The sequence below is a fragment of the Podarcis raffonei genome, chromosome 4 (genome assembly GCF_027172205.1).
Source record: "Podarcis raffonei isolate rPodRaf1 chromosome 4, rPodRaf1.pri, whole genome shotgun sequence".
Classification (NCBI taxonomy): domain Eukaryota; kingdom Metazoa; phylum Chordata; class Lepidosauria; order Squamata; family Lacertidae; genus Podarcis; species Podarcis raffonei.
The window spans coordinates 5,364,413-5,391,602 of record NC_070605.1 but is presented as its reverse complement, the minus strand read 5'-3'; the positions used below and the strand labels follow the sequence as shown (position 1 = coordinate 5,391,602).

At 44.7% G+C, this 27,190-nt stretch overlaps 2 protein-coding genes and 1 non-coding gene across 5 annotated transcripts in view; 2 read left to right on the top strand and 1 right to left on the bottom strand.

Annotated features, from left to right (window-relative positions):
* Positions 1-2,991: 2,991 nt before the first annotated feature.
* Positions 2,992-3,133, top strand: LOC128413286 (U11 spliceosomal RNA). The gene has a single exon (XR_008330307.1). It is a non-coding gene; the product is annotated as a U11 spliceosomal RNA (small nuclear RNA).
* A 731-nt stretch (positions 3,134-3,864) lies between these two features.
* Positions 3,865-4,856, bottom strand: LOC128412316 (olfactory receptor 2AT4). The gene is given in 3 exon segments (XM_053385222.1): positions 3,865-4,183; positions 4,494-4,628; positions 4,630-4,856. Coding segments are annotated over 3 exon segments (681 nt in total).
* A 2,808-nt stretch (positions 4,857-7,664) lies between these two features.
* SLCO2B1 (solute carrier organic anion transporter family member 2B1) overlaps positions 7,665-27,190 on the top strand; it is a 72,196-nt gene continuing 52,670 nt past the window's right edge. For 2 of the 3 annotated variants that reach the window (XM_053385309.1, XM_053385308.1), the window contains exons 1-3: positions 7,665-7,888; positions 9,552-9,607; positions 9,709-9,884. The gene's annotated coding sequence lies outside the window, so the exon portion shown is untranslated. Of the gene's footprint in view, positions 7,889-9,551; positions 9,608-9,708; positions 9,885-16,318; positions 16,336-27,190 lie in introns of those variants that run through there. The other variant, XM_053385310.1, reaches the window with a different exon arrangement.

The following is a 27,190-nucleotide window of genomic DNA, read 5'->3' as shown; positions in this document are numbered from 1 at the left end:
TGGAAGGACAGATCGTGAAGCTGAGGCTCCAAGACTTTGGCCACCTCATGAGAAGAGAAGACTCCCTGGAAAAGACCCTGATGTTGGGAAAGATGGAGGGCACAAGGAGAAGGGGACGACGGAGGATGAGATGGTGGGACAGTGTTCTCGAAGCTACCAGCATGAGTTTGACCAAACTGCGGGAGGCAGCGGAAGACAGGCGTGCCTGGCGTGCTCTGGTCCAGGGGGTCACGAAGAGTGGGGCACGACTAAACAACAACAAAATATATGCTACAGATAGGTAGCCGTGTTGGTCTGCCATAGTCAAAAAAAAAAATTTTTTTTTCCTTCCAGTAGCACCTTAAAGACCAACTAAGTTAGTTCTTGGTATGAGCGTTCGTGTGCATGCACACTTCTGTAAGCCACCCAGAGTGGCTGGGGAAAACCAGCCAGTTGGGTGAGGTATAATAAAATAATAATAATATCACCACCACCACCACTGTGGTCTGCTTCATGGTGTGTGTTATAAGAAAAAAAACCTACTTGTTTCCCCTTGGGCACCCAAGGGCTCGTATAGACAGTGGCATAGCTTCATGCTCCGGCACTGGGGGGTGGAGAGCAAGCAGGGGTGGGGCTGGCAGGCATTATGGGGGCGTGGCACGCTGCCCACAGAGGCGTGGCTCACGTCTTGGGGCGTGGCGCTCCGTCTGCAGGGCGGGGCGCCCAGCGCGGGTGGGGGGAACAGCCGCAATGGCACCCTACCGGGGACGGTGCGCTCCCCCCACACTCCTCTTCCTCCGCCAGTGCGTATAGAGTAAGGTTATCAGATTTTTTTTTCAAATGATCCGGGAACACTTTCTCTTTTTTTTTTTTTGGAAAGAGAAAAAAAAGTTATTAAAAATAAATAAATAAGTCATATCTTCTCTTCTGTGGTCTCCCCGGTCGCATGGCCTTCCTCTGGGCCCCAGCCTGCTCTCTCGGGGCGCTAGCCACCATGAAGTAGGCTCGGGTCGGGCCTGGGATCGGCCACGTGTCTTTGCCCTCCTGGTGTTCTCCTACCTCTCGTCCTCAGCGGCGATGCGGCAAGGTCGGGGCTCCCCTCTTTTTCCTCTTTCCTCTTTCTCTTCCTTCTCCTTCTCCTTCTCCTCTCCTCCTTCTCCCTGCATCGACTCCAGGGTTTTCCTGCCCCAGAGCACTGCTAGGCAGTCGGCCGGGCGCTCTTGCTCCTGGCTCAATTTGGGTTGGGGGGGGTCAGCAGTTCCCCCAGTTGATGTGCTGGGCATCCCCAGTTCCCCCTGGGCAGTGGCGGTGGCAGCAGCAGTCTCAGCAGCCCAGAGCCAGCCAGGTAGCACTGTTGGCTCTGGCTGGTTTCAGGAGCTGCTCGCTGCCGTGGCACCCACCATTTTGCCTCGCCGGAAGTCCTCATATGATGTGTCTTGTGCCGTTGACCAATCACGCAGCATTCATTCCCTACTAATCAATCTACAACACTTAAAATATAAATCCGGGGACATCAAATGAAATCCGGGGACATTCCGGGGACGGATTTTGTCCGGGGACAGATTTGTAAATCCGGGGACTGTCCCCAGGAAGTGGGGATGTCTGGTAACCATAGTAGAGAGTCCTTATGTAGGTTCTCTATTGGTAGGAGAAAATACCAGAGGCCAACCAGAGAATATTGAGAAGGAAAGCAGCTAGTAAGCCTGATCTTTATTGAGCTGTTGCAACAGGGTCGCCACTCACCACACGCCGGAGGGAGGAGAGAACATTGTTATGCAAGCCCTTATATAGGGCTCAAGACCATGCCCCCAAAACATCATACATACAGCACAGAAAGAGGTGGTCCCCAGCAGAAATTTGAGTGTATTGCTTCTTTGCTGTCTGCCAGGATACCTGATAATGCCTTATTTGACTCTCTTTTCTGGCTAGCCTGGTCATTCCTTTGAGTTGGTAAATACTTAGTTCCTGAATCCCTTACACATATTGATAGTGTGCTCACTTGCCAGACTATATTTACAGGGAGTTCTAAGCCCCTACAGTCCAAAGACAATTGGAAAGCTTTTCCCATTTCCTTCCTCCTTGCAGAGAAATACTTGAGGTCAATTTAGGAGAGTCAAATTGGCTTCAGGATTGTTCTCCTGTACTCTTTCAGACACGTTGTTCATATACTTCTGTATGTGTTTGCCTGTACATTTATGAACACTTTTTTAAATATATACAGTGGTGCCCCCAAGACGAATGCCTCGCAAGACGAAAAACTCGCTAGACGAAAGGGTTTTCCGTTTTTTGAGTCGTTCCACAAGACCAATTTCCCTATGGGCTTGCTTCGCAAGACGAAACGTCTTGCGAGTTCTCGCGAGTTTGTTTCCTTTTTCTTAAAGCCGCTAAGCCGTTAATAGCCGCTAAGCCGTTAATAGCTGCTAAGCCGCTAAGCCGCTAATAGCCGTGCTTCGCAAGACGAAAAAACCGCAAGACGAAGAGACTCGCGGAACGGATTAATGTCGTCTTGCAAGGCACCACTGTATAAGGCCTTAGAATTCATATAACTGTGTGCGAAATCTTTTTGATTAAAATAAAACTGTAAAAAATAATAATAATGTGAAAGTTAATTTCCTAAATATGTCAGTGGTTTTCTGGAAAGCTTAAATACTGAAGCACCAATATAATGGCCACCACCAAGGAGGCTGTGTCTGTCCTGCAACCCTTCTTCTCTGCAGAGGCTTCTGTCCCGTCCTGGAAATGTCTCAGGCTGGGAGGAAGGCAAGTGGGCGTGAGAAAGGAATACAGGAAGGTAAGTCACGAGAGGGTGGAAGGACTGGGTCGCTAGTATCACCTGCATGCCCCTTTTACTTTTAAAAGGGATTCCTCCACACCTTTCTACTATGCTTGTGGCAGTTTTGTGGTTGAGCATGCAAGATTGATGCCACTGTATTTATATTTTATTTTATTTATCGGCTTTCCTAGATTGTTCTCTGGATCTATGAGCCTCTCTTTTAGAAGAGATTTTGCTAAAAAAAGGGCTTCTGCTGTGAGTGGCACATGGGGAGGGGCGGCTGTGGCTTTGCCTCTTTCTGTGCGGAATCGCTATCAAGAGATTTCGGAAGCATAATTTTTGTGCTCGGGGCAGCTGGTAATCGCTTGTTCTGGCTCCCCAAAAAATAAAAAAATAAAAAATAAAAAAATAGAAGAGATTTTGCTAGAAGCTGCAAATCACTGACTTCATTCTCAGATGGCCATAAGGCCCAAGTGATTTGCTTCCGCTGAGTTTCCATGCAATTATGATCTTATTATTCATAGCATTATTTATATCTTGCTGCAATAACCAACTCTCCACACTGCATCATTTTCTTTTGAAAGGTATGGACCATATGATGTTAAACAGGCAAGCTATTGCTTATTTAGGAAAAAAATAAAATTACTATTCCCACTAATAATAATAATTCTTTTCATGGATTGTGACTGAAATGACTCAAATTTGCATTTTGTGGTTATGTTGAATTTTAATTTTAACCCTGTTGCATTGTTTTTGCTTCCTCCCTCCCTTCTTCTTTCTTTCTCTCTTGCTTCTATGCTATTGAAATGCATGTCCTTTCTTAAATAATTAAAAGTTTTTTAAAAGTAGAAAATACACAGTGTACATTAAAAGCAAAACTGCAAGGATAAACAGATTTGTTTATCAGGACAAACAAATCAGATGGTAGATAAGTTCCAAACACTGTTATAGCAGCCTGCTGTTTAATTCCTCACAGACAACTTTATAGCCAGTGTTCCCAATCTGAATTGTCATTGAGAGTAACAGGATCAGTTAGTCACTGATAACTTATGTCTGGGGCGTTTATGCGTCATTCCCAAGCACTGCCTGCAGTGCCTGAACAGATTCCATCTTCAGCCCATGAAGGAAAAAAATCTGACGATAAGAAACTTCTTCACAGCGCTTTTCACTTCCTTATTCCTGAGGGTATGAATGAGAGGACTGACCAAAGGGGTTGAAATAGCAAAAACCGCATTGCTCATGACATGGACATCAAAGGGCATATTGGCTTTGTAGGAGAGGTACGCCATGGCAATGGAGGCGTAGTAAATACTAACCATAATCAGGTGGGAGGAGCAGGCTGAAAAAGCCTCACTGTGTCCTTCTCTGGAGTTGAGGTGCATGACAGAGATAATTATGTGAGTGTAGGAAATGGAGAGAAGTAAAACGGGACGCCGGTGGCACTGTGGGTTAAACCACTGGCTAGGGCTTGCTGATTGGAAGGTCAGCAGTGGGTGAGCTCCCGTTCGGTCCCAGCTCCTGCCAACTAAGCAGTTTGAAAGCACACAGTGCAAGTAGATAAATAGGTACCGCTCCGGCGGGAAGGTAAAAGGCGTTTCCGTGTGCTTCACATGATCCGGAAAAACTGTCTGTGGAAGCAGACAAACGCCGGCTCCCTCGGCCTGTGAAGCGAGATGAGCACCGCAATCCCAGAGTTGTTCGCGACTGGACTTAATTGTCAGGGGCCCCTTTACCTTTACCTAAAAGGGAGACAATCATAGCAATAGTAAATTCTAAAAAATTCTGAAATTAAGTGTAGGAATTTGGACAAGCTGCTTGGACAACAGCCAAGTGGTCACAAAAGCAATGATAAACTTTGGGCGTTGCACTAAAGTCCAGCTGGGATCGGGACCAACAACGCAGAGAACCAGGCACTTGCTGCCAACCAGATATTCACCCTCTTTGTCATTCGGACTGTGGAATGCAAAGGATTGCGAATGGCTTCATAGTGGTCATACGACATGACAGCTTAGAGGAACATTTCAGTCACTACTAGCCCATGGAAGCAATAAATCTGCAGGAAACACCCCTGGGCATAGATATGCTTAGAACTGACCAAAAACATTTCCAACGTTTTGGGAATAGTTGTGGTGGTGAGCAGAATGTCTAAGAAGAGAGATTAAGGTAAAGGTAAAGGTACCCCTGCCCGTACGGGCCAGTCTTGACAGACTCTAGGGTTGTGCGCTCATCTCACTCTAGAGGCCGGGAGCCAGCGCTGTCCGCAGACACTTCCGGGTCACGTGGCCAGTGTGACAAGCTGCATCTGGTGAGCCAGCGCAGCACACGGAACGCCGTTTACCTTCCTGCTAGTAAGCGGTCCCTATTTATCTACTTGCACCCGGGGGTGCTTTCGAACTGCTAGGTTGGCAGGCGCTGGGACTGAGCGACAGGAGCGCACCCCGCCGCGGGGATTCGAACCGCCGACCTTTCGATCGGCAAGTCCTAGGTGCTGAGGTGTTTACCCACAGCGCCACCCGTGTCCCATAGAGAGAGAGAGAAGAGAGATTAGTTAGGGAGAAATGTGGAGTTTTGCATCTGTGACCACTGCCAGGATGATGGAGAAGGTACTGGCAAGGATTAAGAGGTAAAATACCAAGCAGAAGAAAAAGAGAGGGGTCTGATGGTCTTGAAAATTAGGAAAACCAACAATGAAGAAGTACTGAACCAAACTACCAGTAAAGATGCAGTTCTCCATTGTTTGAATGCACAAGGTGTCTAGAAAAGAGATCATAGAGGTATACAGTGGTACCTCTGGTTAAGAACTTAATTCATTCTGGAGGTCTGTTCTTAACCTGAAACTGTTCTTAATCTGAAGCACCACTTTAGCTAATGGGGCCTCCTGCTGCTGCTGCGCCGCCGGAGCACGATTTCTGTTCTCATCCTGAAGCAAAGTTCTTAACCTGAAGCACTATTTCTGGGTTAGCGGAGTCTGTAACCTGAAGCATATGTAACCTGGAGCGTATGTAACCTGAGGTACCACTGTAATGACAGCTGCATCACTAAAGAACATAGGGCTGTATTTAATAATAATAATAATAATAATAATAATAATAATAATAATAATAATTTTTATTAATTTCTGTGGGTCTCTGCTGAGTCTACCTTTGTATACAACCTTTAGGATTGAGGTTTCTTAAAGTCTTATTCTATAATGTTGACACTATATTTACTTATTTATAGGCTTATTCATAAAGCATCTCCATGATCTAATGACACTTGCATCTCACACCAGGTCCTTAGTGCCACTTAGTGTTAAGTCCTGGGTCACCTTCCCCCTGGTTGGTTCTAGGGCCTCACAACTCAGATTTCCCCACATCATTGTGGTTAATGTTCAACACAACGGATGACTTCTTCTCAGCACCAGCCAGTTCCTCTTGAGTCTCAACCTTTGTAACTAGGGGAGACAAGTCAGTATTCAGTCCTAGCGTCCATCACAAACCCATCCCTAGATAATGATCCATTCACCCAGAACTGTGAGCCTCCTGCCTACCCAAATCTTCCAGTCTGACATATGGACATTATAATACAGACCTACCCTTCTAGGAATATGTTTGTGTGAAAAATACAAGAAGAAGATAATGTTTATCAAAATATATATTCTGTACCATGAAAAATAAATTTAAAAACATTATTTAAAAACAACAACAATAAGAAAAGGTGCATGAAGAATTTATAGATGCTAAGCAATTATGGTAGATGCTGTCAAGCTCTACCAATATGTTGTATCGTACAGTAATTGCATTTTCATCCTGGCAGAGAAATGCTACTCATGCAAACGCAACTGAAATAGTGATGGCAGAATCTAAAACAGGGATCAGCAAACTTTTTCAGCAGGGGGCTGGTCCACTGTCCCTCAGACCTTGTGTGGGGCCGGACTATATTTTTTTTTTTTGGGGGGGGGGAATGAACGAATTCCTATGCCCCCACAAATAACTCAGAGATGCATTTTAAATACGTTTGGCCCTCAGCTGGAACTCCCATTCTGGCTTTATCACACTTTTCCCCATTTCTCCATAGTGCTGCTACTGGGTACTGAACCTGCCTGCTGTTTCCATATGTTTGCAGAGATGTTTTGATTCATTTTCAGGCCCGCGGAGCTATACAGCCAACAGAGGCAGCCTGTGTATATTGTGCCGCTACCAGCTTTCCTTGTTTCATAGCTGTTTTTTTTATCACTCTCTCTCTCTCTCTCTCTCTCTCTCTCTCTCTCTCTCTCTCTCTCTCTCTTTATGTGTGGTGATTTTCTCTCTCTTTTATGGCCTCAGCTAAGCTTCCTAAGCCCCACTGCCTGTTCTTTATTTTCTGAATCTTATTTTTCGATCTTTCGCCTTTAACCTCTTTTCTATTCTTTCATCATCATCAACATCATAATTCTTTCTTTCCCCTTCTCTATTCCCCCCCCCCCGCTCCCTTTTTTGTGTTTCTATTGTATCTATAGCAAAGTCTTGATTTGGTTCAAAAAGGGGGGGGGGAGAGATATTAACGCTTTGTATTTTTTTTTGTCAATGGGCTACTTTTAAAATGAGGCAGCATTTTAAATTGCATTTTAACCTGTATTTTAAATTGGTTTTTTCCCTTTTCCTATTATGTTTTTACTGTAATTTTGCTGGTGTTAGCCGCCCTGAGCCCGGCTCTGGCTGGGGTATAAATAAAAATTATTATTATTATTATTATTATTATTATTATTATTATTATTATTAGAATTTATTTTGGAAAATAAAGAACACATTGCAAATATAACAATGAATAAACCGACACTGAATGAATAAACACACACACACACACACACACACTGGCCCCCTGTGGCCTTCTCTGGCCCAGGCTCTGAGGCTCCGCCCCTTTCCCACATCTGGCCCCTCCCACAAGGAAACAATGGCCTGGCCTTCCTCTTGCTGACATGGCCGTTGCCCGCGGCAACCGGGCCGCAGCCGAGGGAGGCGAGGCAGCGCACCAGGCCGCAGCCTGAAGCAGGGGGGCTGGCGAGACCCTTTCCTGCCCCACTTGCTTCCCTTCCTCTTCCCCCTCCGAGCCAGGATTTGTTCAGCAAAACAAAACAAAACAAAAAGGGAGAAAACAAGCCAGGAAAAGACCCTTGCGGTTGGTTTCCCTGAGGCGTTTCCGCCCTTCATGCGCGCCTGTGGCTTGGACCCCCCTCACGCCTGCCCTTCTCGAGGGGGGCAGAGCAGCTCCCCCCTGCAATATTGCCCCCAAGCAATTTGAGGATCTGCATCGGAAAGGGGCCTTTTGTTGACAAAGGACGCTTCCGACCTCACAGGCCGGGCACCTCTGCGCATGTGCAGAGTTCCTGCCCTTCCGAGGAAGGCGGGGTGGCGTGCATGCTTCTCTTGCTCTGGAAAGGCACGTCGGGCAAAGCGCCACCTGCCATGTGCAGAGGGCCTTTTCCCTCGCGAGGAAATGCTCCTTGGAGGGCTGCCATGGGGCGGCACGTCCCGGATTTCGCCCCCAGCCTGCCTGCCTGCCTAGGGTGATGGTCGCCTCCTCACAAGCACCCTGGGAGTAGCATGGGACATGTCAGGACGAAAGAGGAAGGCATAGGCACCACTTAGGGCCATTGGGCCCACCTGACAAAATATACTGTATTTTTCCGTGTATCACACGCCCCCATGTATAAGACGCCCCTTGTTTTGGGGAACTCTAAATTGAGAAAATGGGGGGAGATTGTATCCGTCTATAAGACGACCCACAATTCTGAACATAATTTTTTAAATAAAAAAACCTAGTCTTATACACAGAAAAGCATGGCACGTGCAGTCTCTTGCAAAACGGCGGCAGCATTGTGTTGTTTAACTGTTTCCACTGATAATTTAATTGCTTTATTCGTTTATTGTAAACTGCTTTGGTGGTTGCTGTTTCCTTACAATCCGGTGCATGTAAACTCTGTGAAGTAAATACATAATGAATACATTGTAAAGGGTAGAAAATGGAGGAAATCAGAGAACGCAGCCCCACAGAATCTCTGGAATGGAAGACAATGCCCCTTTGATGGAAAAGTCTTAATTATTATTGTGTCGTTGTGCAGCTCGCATTCATTTAGGTGGTGACTGCGAAAGAGAAAATTCCCATTTTTGGGTCACCGCTCTTTAATATTCCATAGGGTAGGGTACGCTCAATAGATTTCCCCACCACACATAATTTAAGTGATCATGTAGGTCTATAGAAGGGTAGGCCTTTATTAGTAACTTGTATATACAATGGAAGTTGGTGTCTTTTCAAAAGCACTTAGACAGCCGAAACAGCAGCAGTTTATCAAAGGAAACCTAAGAAGTCCACTTTTTTTATAAAAAAAAAATAATGTAATGAAGCTAGGCCAAAATTTCTCATTCAACTAAAATTTCAAATTTCCAACATCTACAGTTCTAGAGCACAATCCACTAAAATATATGAGAAAATTAATTTTCCGCTAATGCCCCATTACTATGGAATTCCCTTTCTCCTGCCCTGTGGGAAACAGCAGCCATCAGTTTCCCCAGATGTTTCATAAAAACATGCCTTTTTGCCCAGGCTTCTCTGACCCATAATATTAATTTGTTTTTATATGCTTCATACTGCTATTTACTGGATTGATGTTATATTTTTGTGCTAATTATATTCTTTACTGTTTTATGCTGTATGCCACTTTGAGATTTTTAAAATACGACATTGTAAAGCATTGTAGAAATGCTTTGAAATACCAGTAAATCTCATTCACAGGAACATTGTGATCGCTAAAAATATTTTGCTTTTGTTTTCTTCTTTTCAGGGCCGTTCTGTCCCTTTTCCTCATCTCAGGACAAGGAAATATGTTGAATGATCAAGGTAGAACACATGTCTGAAATTGGGACTGGCTGCTAGTAGAGAGCACTTTGCCTTTCTACCAAACCCCCCCCCCCCAATTGATTCAACCCACCCTTTTCCAGAATTCTTTCACCTGTGGACTGGAGTAATTCAGTTGAGTTGATGTGCCAAGGAAGGACTTATGCCTTTGACGTTTGGAGTCAAAAAAGTTGCTTGAAGACTCTTGGCACAAGGACATGCCTCATCATCCAAGTGTAGACATAAGTAGTGGCGACTCCTGAGGAGGAAACAGCTACCGGTAGGTGACAAACCTTCATTGAGTTATGAATGTTGGGGAGACTTTCCTATGTGTCTACCTTCACCCAAAGTGAGTAAGGGTCTGTTGAGAAAGGAGGGCAGGGTTGCCTGGTCTCCCAGGGGGTGCAGCCTTTGAGACAAGGGCTGGTGCACATTGAGATGGTGGCAGGTGTGGATCCAGTTTGGAGAACCTGTGACACTCTCTGGAGTCTGGAGTGCCTGGAGGTGGTTGGAGGATTGAGGTTGAATCCCGAAAAGACAGAAGTACTGTTTTTGGGCAACAGGGAGCGGGTGGGTGTGGGGGATTCCCTGGTCCTGAATGGGGTAACTGTGCCCCTGAAGGACCAGGTGCGCAGCCTGGGAGTCATTCTGGACTCACAGCTGTCCATGGAGGCGCAGGTCAATTCTGTGTCCAGGGCAGCTGTTTACCAGCTCCATCTGGTACGCAAGCTGAGACCCTACCTGCCCGCGGACTGTCTCGCCAGAGTGGTGCATGCTCTGCTCATCTCCCGCTTGGACTGCTGCAATGCGCTCTACATGGGGCTACCTTTGAAGGTGACTCAGAAACTGTAGAATCCAGAATGCGGCAGCTAGACTGGTGACTGGGAGCGGCCACTGAGACCACAAAACACTGGTCTTGAAAGACCTACACTGGCTCCCAGTATGTTTCTGAGCACAATTCAAAGTGTTGGTGTTGACCTTGAAAGCCCTAAACGGTCTCTGTCCAGTATACCTGAAGGAGCGTCTCCACCCCCATCGTTCTGCCCGGACACTGAGGTCCAGCTCCGAGGGCCTTCTGGCGGTTCCCTCACTGCAAGAAGTGAGGTTACAGGGAAGCAGGCAGAGGGCCTTCTCAGTAGTGGCGCCCACCCTGTGGAACGCCCTCCCACCAGATGTCAAAAAGAAGAAGAACTACCAGACTTTTAGAAGACATCTGAAGGCAGCCCTGTTTAGGGAAGCTTTCAATGTTTAATAGACTATTGTATTTTAATATTTTGTTGGAATCCACCTAGAGTGACTGGGGAAACCCAGCCAGATAGGCAGGGTATAAATAATAAATTATTATTATTATTATTATTATTATTAGATCAGGGGTCAGCAAACTTTTTCAGCAGGAGGCCGGTCCACTATCCCTCAGACCTTGTGGGGGGGCCGGACTATATTTTTTTTTGGGGGGGGGATGATGCAAGAGCACCATGAGCCCCGGTGGCTGCTTACCTGTGTCTTGCGAATGGCAGGGGCTGGTGGCTGCTGTGGCGGAGGGACGATGAGCAGCGCACGAAAGGGCTGTGGAGAGGGGCTGCTTAAAATGGCGGCCGCTCGAGCGCTGCTGCTGCGGGCATCAACAAAGCCCAGCCCCCTTCCTCCTCTAGGCAGGGCGGGAAGAAGCCGGGAGGGAGGAGGTGCTGCTGCCGTGTGAGGGAGAGGGTAAGAATGCGTGTGCTGGCGAGCCACGTGGTGATTCCCGAACTGTCCACAGGCCGGATCCAGAAGGCAATTGGGCCTGATCCAGCTCACGGGCCTTAGTTTGCCAACCCATGCTCTAGATGTTGCTTCACTCCAACTCCCATCACCTCTAGCCTACATGGCCAGTGGTCAGGGATGATGGGAGTTGTAGTCCAACGTTGTCGAGAGCCAGGGATCCCCCATCTCTAGTGTAGATCCCCAAATGGCTAGTGTTCTGCCTCAGTTTGGGCAAGATGGTAATATTGTAGTGGAGGAGCTTCTGTGACATTGTGAGCTGGAAATAAAATTGAAAGCCCATTATGTGCTTAAATGTCTGGTGCATAATGCTCTAGGAGATGTACTGTTGGATGTGTGCTGGGCCACACTGTATGGGTGGCCAGTAAAATGTAACTTTTCCCCTTTTTTGCTGAATGATAGTGATAAGATGGTGACCTATAAAGCAGAGTTATTCTGAACAAATGAAGCCATGATATAAGCGCAAGTTTAATGAGAATAATGAGATATTAGACTGGATTAGGAGATGGTCAGCTTCTTCTGCTGTGCAGTAAACAATAATAATAATAATAAATTTTATTTATATCCTGCCCTCCTCAGCCGAAGCCGGGCTCACTTGAGTTAAGTGAGATGTACACCCAAGTAAGCATGTATAGGATTGCAGTCTGAAGGACTTTCTTTTATATAAGCATACACAAACACATACAGGGTTTTCATATTTATAAGTTAACTTTCTTATTCATATAATTTGTGAATCATTTACCATGAAACATCCTGAAGTGCTTAATAAGAAAAAACATTTTCCCATCCTGGGATCTGTAAACTCCAGTTAAAAGGCTTGTTGAACAATTACCTTAACGAATTCTAATTTACTCCATATAATATATCTACCATTGTCATTTTCCCATTCTTCATTTTTCAGCAGTGAGAAAACTCTTACTTCTAAATTAAGGGCAATACCCAATGTTATACATACCTCTTTACCCTGGCATTTGCTACCTGAGATGTATATTTTCAGGACCCATTGTTAGTTTTTAAACGGTTTTTAACATTGCATTTTAAATTGTTGTGACCACCTCTTAGACCTCAAGGTGAAGGTCTACTGGAAAATAAATAAATATATAATCAGAGTAGACAAGTGAAATTTAATGTTGACTAAAGTGCACTGAATTCAGTGGGTCTCAGTTCTGAGTATGACTTAGCTGGCTATCATCCTAAATCAGGAGTGGGAAACAATTGACCATCCAGATGTTCCTGGACTCCAACTCCCATCAGCCCCAACCAGCATGTCTAATGGTCAGAGATGATGTGAGTTTTAGTCCAACAACATCGGCAAGGCCAAATGCTCCCTACCCAGCCTTGAATATTTGCTTTATATAATCAGCATGGTTCTTTGCCATACTCTCTTAAATGTACAAATTCTGTAAGTCTGGATATCATAGCAACATACCATTTTGCTTAAATCACTCATTTTCAGTGAGCATGATCGGTATTTTTGCTGCTATTATTAATTTCCCAATTCAAATAGAATGTTCTAATTGTATTTCAGTTTTCAGATACCCTAAGCTATGTATAATGAGTTTGGTGTTATGGAGCAGCAAACCATATTTGCTATATTTTTTATAATTTCTTTTCAATAACTTCTGACAACCTATTTATGTTCCACCATATCTCCAACACCTACTGCTTACATTAGGATAAATATTTGCTAACTGCTGTGGAGTTAAACGATATATATTATCCTTCAAATCCCATTGATTTCAGTGGGAGTGTTAAGCACCTGCTTAAATTTCCCTCAGTAAGAGCTGGCAACAGTTCATAGAATCATAGAATCATAGAGTTGGAATAGACCACAAGGGCCATCGAGTCCAACCCCCTGCCAAGCAGGAAACACCATCAGAGCACTCCTGACATAAGGTTGTCAAGCCTCTGCTTAAAGACCTCCAAAGCAGGAGACTCCACCACACTCCTTGGCAGCAAATTCCACTGTCGAACAGCTCTTACTGTCAGGAAGTTCTTCCTAATGTTTAGGTGGAATCTTCTTTCTTGTAGTTTGGATCCATTGCTCCGTGTCCGCTTCTCTGGAGCAGCAGAAAACAACCTTTCTCCCTCCTCTATATGACATCCTTTTATATATTTGAATATGACTATCATATCACCCCTTAACCTCCTCTTCTCCAGGCTAAACATGCCCAGCTCCCTTAGCCGTTCCTCATAAGGCATCGTTTCCAGGCCTTTGACCATTTTGGTTGCCCTCCTCTGGACATGTTCCAGTTTGTCAGTGTCCTTCTTGAACTGTGGTGCCCAGAACTGGACACAGTACTCCAGGTGAGGTCTGACCAGAGCAGAATACAGTGGCACTATTACTTCCCTTGATCTAGATGCTATACTCCTATTGATGCAGCCCAGAATTGCATTGGCTTTTTTAGCTGCCGCGTCACACTGTTGGCTCATGTCAAGTTTGTGGTCAACCAAGACTCCTAGAGTCACAGTTAATTTTAGATGGATCATACTCATTGTATCTTGGTCTCATATGCTATGGACTATACTATTAAATATATTATAGTGATCTACTGTATATAAAAATGGAGCAACACTGATCATGGACACAGCTCAGCAAGCATTAGGCATGCCTAAGCAGTACAAAGTACTAGAATGAATCTTAGCTACTGCTAATTTCTGTTGGAATGTGATATATCGGCTTGCCATTTTAAGGCATGGTCCAGCAGAGGGACCCAAGAACTGTCAATGACTGAGCTCAGAACAAGCTTGTTATAGAAAGTGCTAGTGAAAGGCTGTTTGTTTCACACTTTAGTTAGCCCTGGGCAAGGAGGGACTCACTGAATTAAAGGGCCAGATGGTTAAATGCACCATTCTGTTGGACATGCAGGTACTTACAAATGCAAATAGCATCAGCAGGAAAAGGGGGCTGATTATGACTGGGATCAGGGTGAGGTGGAGGGGAAATCTAACACTTTCCTCCTTGCTGTTTGCATTGGGAGGAACATCCCCATTTGTACCAATAGGGTACCCCCCCACTAACCCCCCTCCGCACCAATACCAGCTTCCATACCCTCCAACGTTTATCCGATAAAAATAGGGACCCCCTAAGGAAAAGTGGCGCTGTGGGTAAAAGCCTCAGCGCCTAGGGCTTGTCGATCGAAAGGTCGGCGGTTCGAATCCCCACGGCGGGGTGCGCTCCTGTTGCTCGGTCCCAGCGCCTGCCAACCTAGCAGTTCGAAAGCACGACGTGCAAGTAGATAAATAGGGACCGCTTACTGGCGGGAAGGTAAACGGCGTTTCCGTGTGCTGCGCTGGCTCACCAGATGCAGCTTTGTCACGCTGGCCACGTGACCCGGAAGTGTCTCCGGACAGCGCTGGCCCCTGGCCTCTTAAGTGAGATGGGCGCACAACCCCAGAGTCTGTCAAGACTGGCCCGTACGGGCAGGGGTACCTTTACCTTTACCTAAGGAAAAGTGGGACATTTGGGGATCAAATCAGAAACTGGGACAGTTTCTGTAAATCTGGGACTGTCCCTAGAAAATTGAGACACTTAGAGGGTCTGCAATCCCCATGAGCCTAGAGGCTTGGAATTCATGCTGCAAGAAGTTTAGGGTCAGTTGTTGTAAGAGACCAGCATACTCTTCTGAGATCTGGGAGAGCCTCAAGGAGTGTGGGCTACCTTTACATGCTGAGTAACTTACAAGGGAACTGCCTGGGAAATGCAGGGTGTGTTGGTCTCAGAGTTCCTGGGTTTTAGGAAGTTTGGGGGTGTCTGCTAGGGCAAAGAGAGCCCTGCTTCCCCCAGCAATTTGTGTAGGGTGGACTGAGGAGTGCTGAATGCACTGGGGGAGAAAACTTGTGAAATGCCATGTCTCTCCTGACTACCTCCCCAAATATTATCCATCTCTTTTGTTTAGTGTTTTCATCAGAACAATGTGAATAGTACCAGAAGGCTGGTTTTTAAGCATTTAATTGCAGAATATAATTTTAAGATAATTTGCATATATATAAGGAAATAATAAAAGAGGAGATAATCCCTTTTTCATTATTTCTCAGATTTAAAACCTCCAATAAGAACAAAATCCAATCACATTTTTGACAATCAAACGAGCATTATTACAAATGCAGAGATATAATCTACATCTGTATCATGGGCATATTGGAGAATAAGATTCTATCACATTGCATTCTACAATCAATTGGAAATTGGCTAGCAGCAATAATTTTACTTGAGTTTTTAACAAAATAGTGCAGAAGGTTTGCTTTAGAGTGTTTAAAATAGAATATATAAGCAGAACCTTCAACATGGACCACCTGATAGAATGACAAAAAGTGAGATTAAAGAAAGATCACAGCTCTCCTAAAACAATGGCTGAATACTAGGGATGTAAGAAGGTAGTGATTCCGTTCTGACATATATTGTCACAGTCAGCACTGTTTTCTTTCTGCTACAGTTCCATTTTTGTCAAATACTATGGGCAAGATTCACATTTCATGTCCTGTCAGCAGAAACCCCATGCAAGGATTTCCACTTGCACAATGGGTCTCCCCCCCCACCTCCCCTGCATTAGGAGAGCTTTCAGCTTGGGTGAATAAATAAATAAATAAATCTTGATTTTGCAAAAGACCTCCACAGGCCACCCAGACCCTAGTTTCATAGAATGGAGAAGCTACACATTTTGGCCTGCGTTGATTCTGTTTGCAGCAACCTGGCTGGTTCCTAGTTCTTATACAACAAACACTAAAGACTAAACACATATTAGTCATTGTTTGGCAAAGAGCCTCTTCAGTGTTATACTGTTCATATGGATTGTGTACAATGGTGTCACCAGAAAGAAATTTCTTGGGGGGGGGGCACAGAAGGGGCAGAGCATATTTATAGGTAGGTGAGTTGTATCACATATATTAGGATCTCTGAAAGAAAAATAGCAGTATATGTTCATGACAGGGGTTCAGCAATGGAGGGTAAGTGGAGGAAGCAGCTTCTGGTTTGGGGAAGGTGGTTGCCCCCCCCCACCCCATGGAGTCACCTATGAGTGTCTACATGAATAAATGCTTTCCATAGTCCCCATCTGACCACAATCAGCTTGGGCTTCCAAGTCAGTGCGCTTTTTGGATTGGGCACTGCAGCAGCAACCTGCTACTGTGCACGCAATCACTCCGTCCCTGGATTTTTATTATGGCACCAATACTATTGGACAAATCCGCAGCACTAAGAGACAACCAATTTGCACAGTTGTTTCCTGCCAGGATGCCCAATTGAGGCAACTGAAACAAACATGTTTTGAAACAAATGTTCCAATTACAAAATGTTTACAGATGCAATTGTTTCCTTAATGTAGCAGGAGGACAGCAGGCTCTCTGGTGCCAAATTGTTCAATTAAAAATAGTTGAGAGTTGTTAATGGTCTCTCTCAAGTTTGATGATAGTCTCAGATCTGGTGATGTAGTAAATAATGAGGACAGAGGCTGAATGCAATGCTTACCTAGGCCTAGGCACTCTTGCTCCAAAACATTTAAATGCCGCTGTTGTAAAAGTAAAATACACATGGAGCTTTCAGATTCAGTATGCCACTTACTATTTATTCAGAAAATGTATATACCGCTTAACAAAAATCTGCATCTGATGTACAGAAAAGGAATCAAAGTACAATAAGATATGAAAGAAGTTCAGAATACAATTAATACTTTTCAAATGCAACATTTAAAACAGCCACTGAACAAGGTAACACTCTCAAACATCTCCAATGGGCCTGAGTAAACAGCCAAACTTTTAGGAGACATTTGAAACATCCCACAGATGGAGCTTCCCAAACCTCTTGTGGGACAGAAATGCAGAGGGTTGATGCTATAAACTAAAAACAACAAAGAGGTTTCCAGAAAGCAGTCTGCTGCCCAAGTAAAGTCTCTTCTGGTGAATGTGAAGGCTGTTGTTGTTCATTTCTATTGATCTAGTTTATAGCAGAGGAGGTAGTTTGCTTGGTATCCTGGTTCAAGTTGTTTGGGACTTCATGTGCTAATAACAAAACCTCAAATAGCCAGCCAGTGCATATCCTTGCACACCAGTATAATATGCGCACTCAGTACTCTAGTCACAGTATTCTGCAGTAGCTGCAGCTTCCAAACCAAGCACAAGGGCAGCCCCATATAAAGTACATGACAGTAATCTAAGCACCAGTTGCTGGAAAGCATTGATGGGATGGTGTTATGGCTTCAAGCCCTGATTACCCTATTGGCCTGAATACTAGCCTCACTTTCCCCCCAAATTCCAACCGTGAAAAGTTAAAAGTGCGGCTTAAATTCGCAACCTTAGAAAAAGTGGCTTTTAAGATATCACTGCTGAAATAGACATACAGTAAAACGGAACGGGTGTGAGTACCTGCGGAATTTTAAGGGAGCGGCTTATATTTGGGTATTGTCTTTTTTTCTCTCCCCCCATGAATTTTAAAGGTGCAGCTTATATACGTGCCAATTCCAAGCCATCAGCTTGGCCATTGTACAAAACAGAATGGTGGACAGGATAGCTCAGCCACTAGAGCATAAGACTCTTCATCTCTCTGTTGTGGGTTTGAGCCCCAAGTTGGTTAAGAACTTCCTGAATTGCAGGGGTTTGGACTAGATGACTCCCATGGTCCCTTACAACTCTACAATTCTATGATTCTAGGTGTAGGTAGGTGAACCCTCAGTTGTATTCAGCAGGGCTCTATGTATGACACAGAGACATCTCTAAAAGCATATTTCCATAATGTAAAAGGTAAAGGTAAAGGTAAAGGACCCCTGGATGGTTGTCCAGTCAAAGGCGACTATGGGGTTGTGGTGCTCATCTCGCTTTCTGGGTCATGTGGCCAGCAGGACTAAACTTCTTCTGGTGCAACGGAACACCGTGACGGAAACCAGAGTACACGGAAATGCCGTTTACTTTCCCACCACAGCAGTACCTATTTATCTACTTGCACTAGTGTGCTTTCGAACTGCTAGGTTGGCAGAAGCTGGGACAGAGTTCACACCATTGCACGGATTCAAGCTGCCAACCTTGCAATCGGCAAGCGTAGGAGGCTCATTTCCATACATCAACCCTAACACAATTAAACTAAAAATATTAAAATTGAATAAGCCAGCTAGCATGCCGCTATAATCCATTTCAATTTATAGTACAGTGCAACATTAAGGGCTCGTTACAGCAGCTAACGTCCCATTAACAGAACATTGTTCAATGCAAATGTTTGTGTGGGCAGAGCATTGAAAAGCAAGGACAGCAAGTAATACTTGGTTGGCTTTTTGATATTAATGAAAATGAGCACCTGCAAGCTGCCTTGGAGGACCTTGATAGTCAGAAATGCTTTAAGTAACTGAGCCTGCATTTGAGGAAGGACTCTAAAGGTTACAGTTGAAAAGGCCTCGATGCTCGTCCTCATTGACACCCCCTTCCTTGGAGTCACCTTTTGGAGCAGGGCTATTGAGCAGGAAAAGCTCTTCTCTAAAGTTGGCAGGGCTGAAAGCAGGCTCTGAGGGATTAAATCCAAGAACGTGCGGAATTTCTCTCAGAAATGTTGCTTCTTTTTTTTTTAAACTCTGTATCCCCACTAGAAATATTTTCGACATCTTTCCCAGGCAGGAGGGTTCCAAGTCAACTCAATATTTACCGTATGTTTGTGGGCAGCTCTAGTCCCAGATTATTGTTTTTTTTGGCCGGGGTGTGTGTGTGTCATTGTAACAAATAAACATTGTCTTCTTTTATAAACTTTACCAACTTAACAAAGCTATTCCCATACCCTCCAACATTTCTCCAATGAAAATAGAGATGCCCTATTCCATCATCATCATCATAATTTTATTTTACCCCACCTTTCTGACTAGGTTGCCCCAGCCACTCTGGGCAGCTTCCAACATATATATACAAACATAATAAAACATTTAAGATTACAATAACTTCCCTAAAGGGGCTGCCTTCAGATGTCTTCTAAAGGTTGTACAGTTACTTATCTCCTTGGCTTGGGGATCACATAACTCCATACCCTCCAACATTTCTCTGATGAAAATAGGGATGTCCTAAGGAAAAGCAGAACATTCCAAAGTCAAATCAGAAACTGGGATGGCTTCTGTAAATCTGGAACTGTCCCTGGAAAATAGGGACACTTGCAGGGTCTATATTCCATGCTCGGTCCTGGTTTGTTCTAGTTTCATTACCTTTACACTACAACTCTTATTTGTTTCCAGACCCTATCAGCCCCACTTCCTGATGATCTCTCCACGCCCTCTTGGCCATTTTGGGAACTGAGCCTGACTCAGCTATGTCTCATGGTTTGATTATCTATGAAGGATAGATCTACCTTTAAGCCCTGACAGATATTCCTGTATCTCTAAAAAAATAATGGTCATTAAAGAACAAATGGTGGGAAAGGGATGTTGCCTTCCTGCTCTGCACATGGGCTTCCCATTGGGGCATCATCCAGTTGGCTGCTGTAGAAAAGAGGATGATGTTGGTCTAGATAGGCCTTTGATCTGATTCAGGAGGGCTCTTGGGTTGTTAGATGCCTTGGCCCAAGCACACAGTGAAAGGCTAGGATACATTCAATGGGTGAAACTGCAACAAAACAGTTTTGTGTGTGTTTTTGGGAAAAAAGACAGTTTGCTAAAGTGTTCGGTAAATTACCATTGAAGCAATGTATTCATTATTGCCGTGGAGTTGGAACTTATGTGTTCGCATAGGAAAAGTAAAGTGCTCTGTATTTGTCGGTCTTTCCAAAGTTGGGGGAAATTTATGGTGTGATCATCTAATTTCAGCTGAGCTTTTATCATTAGTTCTCAGATGATTTCCAGCCAGTATTATAAATCAGATGGAGATTAATGAAGAGAGGAGTAATAAGAGAGCAATTTAATATGGTTGCATGAATTATACATGTATAACTTTAAACCCAGAGTTCATAAAAATTACATCAGACACCTTAATGGTTGAAATATATCTCAATTCCCAGCTTGTAACTAGAATGACTTGTGAGAGGTGCAGGTGGAAGATGGTACATGACAGAACAAAATGTCATGCCCCCTTTCTGCACTGAAAAACAGCTCTGATATGTGCAGAATGGCTTCTAGGCCACAGGGTGTGACTTCACTGCTGCTTCTCCTCGGATGTATTATTCTTTATAGTTTTCCCTGTAGAATGACCTGCTTTATATTGGTCTCCAGACATTTCACCCCATATTGCCATGTGCTCTGGGTGCATGATAAATGGCTCTACAGAGCAGCCAACTCTCTAAAGATGCATGGTTTTAATGGAAATGTTACGCTGTAATGGGAGGAACAGGTAACTGAGAATAATCACAATCTTGCTAGTCTATAATAAGTAGCCATAATGAAGAATCACTTCTGATGCTGTCAAGAGACCTTATTTTCTTCTTCTTTTTGACCTAATTTATAATGCAAAACTTTCTGTTGAAAGTTCTTGTGCAAGCATAGGCAAACTCTTAGGAGCCGAGGCACTTTCACACACACCCCATGTTTTTTTGAGGGGTGGGCCCCCTCAATGTTCAGAGGGTGTTCAGCTCTGCCCCCCTGGCTCCTTGCAATGTCAGGTTGTTGTGTTTTGGCCCCCTCAATCATCTTGAGATGTTGGCGCCTCTGTATGCAATGATAATGTCGTTGCCCCAATAATATGGGAGTTATTGTGCCCCTTATCTCAACTTCAGGAAATAATTGCTCTGTTTCAATCAGTGCAGCCAGAGGATGTAGGTAAAGTGCTTGTGTTCTCAGTCCTTGCCCACTTTGTCTACTTACATCTTGCGGGAAGGCATTGGTTGTGTGTGTTCAGGAGATTATTAATACCACTTTATGGAAGGGAGTGTTCCCAAGTGCCTTGAAGAAGGCAGTTCATAGAATCATAGAATCATAGAGTTGGAATAGACCACAAGGGCCATCGAGTCAAACCCCCTGCCAAGCAACCGTTGTGCAACCGTTCCTTAATAAATCTTCTCTGGATCCAGTAGATTGCTCAGCCCAAAATATCCCCTCTTTGGACAAGGTGGTCTAGATGGTGGTAGCAGCTCAAGTCCAAAGACTCTTGAATGAAGCAGACTATCTGAGCCCATTTGCTGTAGGTTCCCCCCTGGCATCTCTCAACTGAAGAGTTGTAAATGTGACTCCTGGTCTTTAGGTGGCAGCATTCGCGAAAATGAAAACCGAGGAGCGCTCTCTGAGCCTGCAGTTCTTTCTCCTGCAACATTTTTCGTTTTAATTTTTTTTCCTCCTGGCAGAAGCACTGCTCTTCATTTCAACTCATTGTTTCCTGTTTTGATTTAGGAGGCTTCCCTTTTGTTTTTGGTGCAGTTTGTAACACTCGCCCTCTGGTGAATTCATTATCACTTTTGTGACCTTTCCCAAAATGCTTTATCCTCTATATCTCTGTCCTTCCTGGCCCATCAAATAAGGTTGCACAATCTCTCCCTAAGCAGACTGCAGGAAGCAGCACAGAGAAATAATGAGAAAATATAGTGGATGGTCACTGAAATCTTACTTAGGCTGATGGGAAGCACTGCACCTGCAGGAATCCCAGGTGGAATGATGTGCCTGCCAGCCATATTTTAATCATTTAGTTTGGTTGGAGAACATTAATGTGAATTTCTCTCAGTCAAGTGCAAATTCTAGTGATGAACCATAGCAGATACAACCACAGCGTTGCATTCAATGTCTTTTAGTGTTTCTATTGTACTCTGCTCGTAGCCTGTGGGCGAGATTGCTTGGGAGGATTGATTTGCTATTATAACTTTGTTTTTATAGCCTCTTAAAGCATTGTTCTGCTCTGCTATTCAGTATGAGGTTTTGCAGCAAGTTGCACAGACAAGTCCAACAAACCTAACTTGTCCTAGTACATGTGGCTTAGTGCCTCAGCCGAGGTTGAGACAGACAAGCAGTTGCTTTCCTGGAAGGAAGGATTTGTTCTCTTTTTCAAACAGGATTTCCCCTTTTCTCACTTGGAACTGGGTGGAATTACCTGTCAGGATCAGCTGAGACACAAACTGGAGCCTCCTGGTCTCTGTGTGGATGCCACTTGTCAACAATTTATCAAATTTGTTACCCCAGTTGCCAGGAAACAACTGCTTATGGGTTTGTCCTTCTTATGCGTTTGCCAAGGGCATCTGCCTGGCTACCATGAGAAACAGAATACTGGACTGATCCTGCATGGCTTTGCTTATGTGTCTGTGGGTGACCATTCATGGCAATGTTCTCATGGAGAAGCTGCTAAAATGTGGGCTGGATGATGTAGCTGTTAGGTGGATTTGTAGCTGGTTGTCTGACCAAACCCCCCAAGTGCTCATGAATGGTTCCTCATCATCCTAGAAAAAAGTAGCAAGTGGGGTGGTGCAAGGTTCTGTCCTGTACCCATTGTTGTTCAACGTCTTTATAAATGACTTGGATGAAGGAATTGAGTGGATGTCCATCAAATCTGTGGATGGTAAAAAAGGTGCAAAGGTAAAGGACCCCTGGACGGTTAAGGCCAATCAAAGGCAACTATGGGGTGTGGCGCTCATCTCGCTTTCAGGCCAAGGGAGCCGGTGTTTGTCCACAGACAGCTTTCTTAATCATGTGGCCAGCATGACTAAACCGTTATTGGCGCACGGAGGACCATGATGAGTGCCAGAGCACATGGAAAGACGACAGAATTGTGATCCAAGATGACCTGAACAAATTGGAGAATTGGGCCCAAACTAACAAAATGAATTTCACTAGGGACAGAAACATCATAGCGAGACACTGGAGAGACCTGTCAGCAGTAAGCATGTATCAATGATATCAAACAGTATAGGAAACAGCCTTATTAGTAAAACTAACCAATAAACTGAATGTGACACGGAGACAAATAGAAGAAGACGTCTTCACATACACAGCCCAACAAGTCAACAACAAGAATCTGCCAACAGCATATGAATCAATATGACTAACCTGATACAAAAACACCCACCCACCCCACTCACACATGGAAACAAAGTTCACCACAGCCAACCGCAAACAAACAATCACACCCTAGGCCAACCCCAACCTCTCTCACCACCAAAGGAACACAAGCGAATAGTAGAGAGAACCTGCACAAGTGACGCTGACACAAAACCCCACACATACATTAAGTAGAATAGAAGCTTTGCCACCCAACCCCAACCCCACTCGCCATGCCCCCCTCCACCTCTTTCCCCCTTTTCTTCCTAATGTAACACTAAGGTCTCAAGAAATGAAACTGATCTGTAGAAAATGTAACTTGGAAAAAGAGACATTGCACACACTTTTGTAAACCAAGAAACCTTTAATAAGAAATATGTTTGAAGCTGGGGAAAAATAGGGACAAATGTAAGGTTCTGCATTTAGGTACCAGATGCTCAAATATAAGCTGGGGGGGGCGAGCACCTGGTATCAGCACATGTGAAAAGGATCAAGGGGTCTTAGTAGACCACAGGCTTAACATGAGTCAACAGTGTGACGCAGCGTCAAAAAGAAAGAAAAGCTAAGACTATTCTAGGCTGTATCAACAGAAGTATTGTGTGCCGATCAAGGGAAGTAATAGTACCACTCTAGTCCGCCTTGGTCAGACCACACCTGGAATACTGTGTCCAGTTCTGGGTGCTACAATTTAAGAAGAATATTGACAAGCTGGAATGTGTGTAGAGGACGGGGACCAACACAATCAATGAGGAACGACAATCTGGAAACAAGCCTTATGAGGAACAGTTGAGGGAGCTGGGTATGTTTAGCCTGGAAAAGAGACTGAGAGGAGATATGATAGCCATCTTCAAATATCCTAAGGGCTGTTACATGGAAGATTATACCCTTTCTCCCTTTCTAAAATGGCACAGACCATTTTAGGCAAAATTGTCTGCTTTCAGATATAGCTGTGTGAGGCTTTTTGTCTGATAAATAAAGCTCCCAGATGCAGGTAATGTTTAGAAATGTCTTATATTCACAATAAGATCCAAATTATTCAACTCACCAAAGTTTAGGAGCAAACTCCAGTTCCTGCTAGGATATAAAAAGCTGCTGCTGTTGCTTTTTTACTCGTTTGCTATTTCTCCCCAGATTAGGCATTTCTAATCTTGGGCAGCTCAGAAAGCCTCCTCCAGAGGCTGTGAATGAAGAGCAGAACGGTGTGTTCCAGCAGAAAGCAACAGGGCAGCCATCCACTCCTCTACCCTGCAGACTCCTTAAGAAGGGAAGGGGAAGAATCTGCTGCTAGTAGGTGTGTTAATGCTCGGAAACAAGAAGCTAGGGAGTCAGCAGGAGTCTAGTGAAGCGCTGCAAAGGAAGAAGAATCGAAAGTGTCTTGAGTGCTTTTGACCTGAAAAAAGGAAGGCGAGGCGATGGGCTTGACTTTTGCAGGAACCAAACTGTGGCTTGTTTAGATCCACTTCGTTGAACCTCGGAGTTGTGCAATTCAAGATTGTCATTTTGTCTCTTTTCCAGAATCTAACCTGAGGCTTCCAGTCTGTTGATCTCATAATAACCGTGGCTGCAGAGGCTAAAATCCTTGCAGGATCTCTCAGGGTAAACAGGTGCCAACAGCTGAGAATGCTCAAGTGGAGGAAGGAGAGATTTGGAATCAGGGCCAAAGCTAGGCCAAGACTAGGGATGGAAAGTTCTGTCAATTTTGGTTGTCTCTCTCATTTTCCCAAGTTTCCAATCTTAAATTCGGTTCTCCATATTTATGCAGGTGACATATGCATGTAGTTGTAAACAGCACTTTCATATAATGGCAAAAGTGGCTGGTTGCTATTAAAGGCTCAATGACCAGAGTCCACATTCATGACAGCTAATCAAGTCATGCCCTTCCTTTAAAAGGGCCTTAACTGTAAGTAAGCATTTGCTAGCACCACCACCACCTCCAAAGCCCTCCTTTTAAGCTGTGAGTCCCTGCTGTTGCGTGTCAACTTAGTGCCTGTCCTATCCCTCGCTCTCCATCTTGTGCCATGGTTAGGTGGTAGCTAACCTTTTCCACTGCTGTTGCTCTATTAAGATGCTATCCCAATCTATGTTGGATGCTCCTAGCTCTTGTCTTGACTAGGGATGGGAGCAGGGCTCGTCACATCTATCAAATACTGTATGCACTTTCAGGAACAATATGAGAACTGAAACACAGCTATCCCGCAATATTTGCATATATCTGAATTTTGCAATGCAGTTCTCCAACCAAACACAGTGTATGAAACCATATATATTAGGGGACAGTGTGTATAAAATGGAGATAGTGAAAATAGCACAGAATGCATTGTATTAGGATAAATTGCTGTTTAAAAAATTGTAAAACAGTCAAAACCGAAAACAAAAATATATTTATTAGGAGACTTTCGCAATAAAATGCTGGAAATTTCTTATGGACTTTTTGTGTAAGAGAGAAAATGAACTTGTAATATCTGGATTTAAAGATTGAAAAAATACTGGTTTATAGAAGATAGAATGGTTGGATCTTACCGTATTTTTCGTCCCATAGAATGCTCCGTCCCATAGGACGCACCTAGTTTTTTGGGGGGGAAATAAAGGGAAAAAAATTTCCCTTTATTTTCCCCCCAAAACCAGGTCGGGGAAACCAAACCAGGTCGAGGAACAGCGGGATGGTGGTGCTGCGCCTCCTTGCTGTCCCCCAAGCTTGTGGGGCTGGCCGATGTCTGTCCGGCGGGCGGGACGCTCTGCTTCAAGGCGCCTCTCGCGCTGGGCGGCAGGCTGCTATCTGCAGTGTGGGGAGCCCTGCGGGGAACTCCCCAGGGCTCCAACACGCTGCAGATGTCTGCCCGGCGCGAGGGGCGCTCTGCTTCAGGGCGCCCCTTGCGCCTGGCGGCAGGCTGCTATCTGCAGCGTGGGGAGCCCTGCGGGGAACTCCCCAGGGCTCCAACACGCTGCGGATGTCTCCCACAGGGCTGCCTAGGCTGTGGATGTGTTCCCGAAGCGTCGGGCGCTCTGCTTTCAGCGCGCCCGGTGCTCCGGGAAGCAGGCTGCTATCTGCAGCCTAGACAGCCCTGCGGTAAGTCCCACAGGGCTGCCTAGGCTGCGGATGTGTTCCCGAAGCCTGGAGAGCGAGAGGGGTTGGTGTGCACCGACCCCTCTCGCTCTCCAAGCTTCAGCGAAAGCCTGCATTCGCCCCATAGGACGCACCCAGATTTCCCCTTCATTTTTGGAGGGGAAAAAAGTGCGTCCTATAGGGCGAAAAATACGGTAATTAATTAGCTGCAGGACAGAGACCCAGAAGTCCTTTTATCTTCCCTTTATCTTTCCTCTTTCTTTCTCTTCTTTTGCTTTCTCTCTCTTTAGGTCTGTCTTTTCCCTTTTTTGAATTCTTTCTGCCCTTGTTCTTTTTAAGATTAAGTAGCTGTTTTATTTCAGTGTATTATAAAAAGATACTTTGTAATGTGTATATCTTTGAGTAAACACACACACACACACACACACACACACACACACGAGACATCAGCATATTGTAAGTTCAAACCCAACATTGCTAGCTGTGGAAGCTGCTGTCAAAATTTAGAACCATAAAACGAGCTGTGGGAGTGAATTATGGGATGGAGTCACAAGCAAACCAATATAGTTTATTCGTTTCTTCCTCCTGGAGTGACGAACTGCAAAGATCAGCTCCTGCTTCTTTTGCAAGATTGCCGGGCGATGGTGGGTGGATGGAGGTGCCACTGGCTGTGACAGTGGAGGCGCTGGTTCGATCTGAGCTTTGCAGTGAAGCTTGCCAGGTGACCTTGGGCATGCTGTTTCGACTTGTCCTAATCTGCTTCACACGTTCATGGTGTGAAAAATAAAGGGGACCAAGGTCTGTCTTGAGCCCTTGCGACAGAGTGACAAGACAAGAAAAGCCTTTAAACAT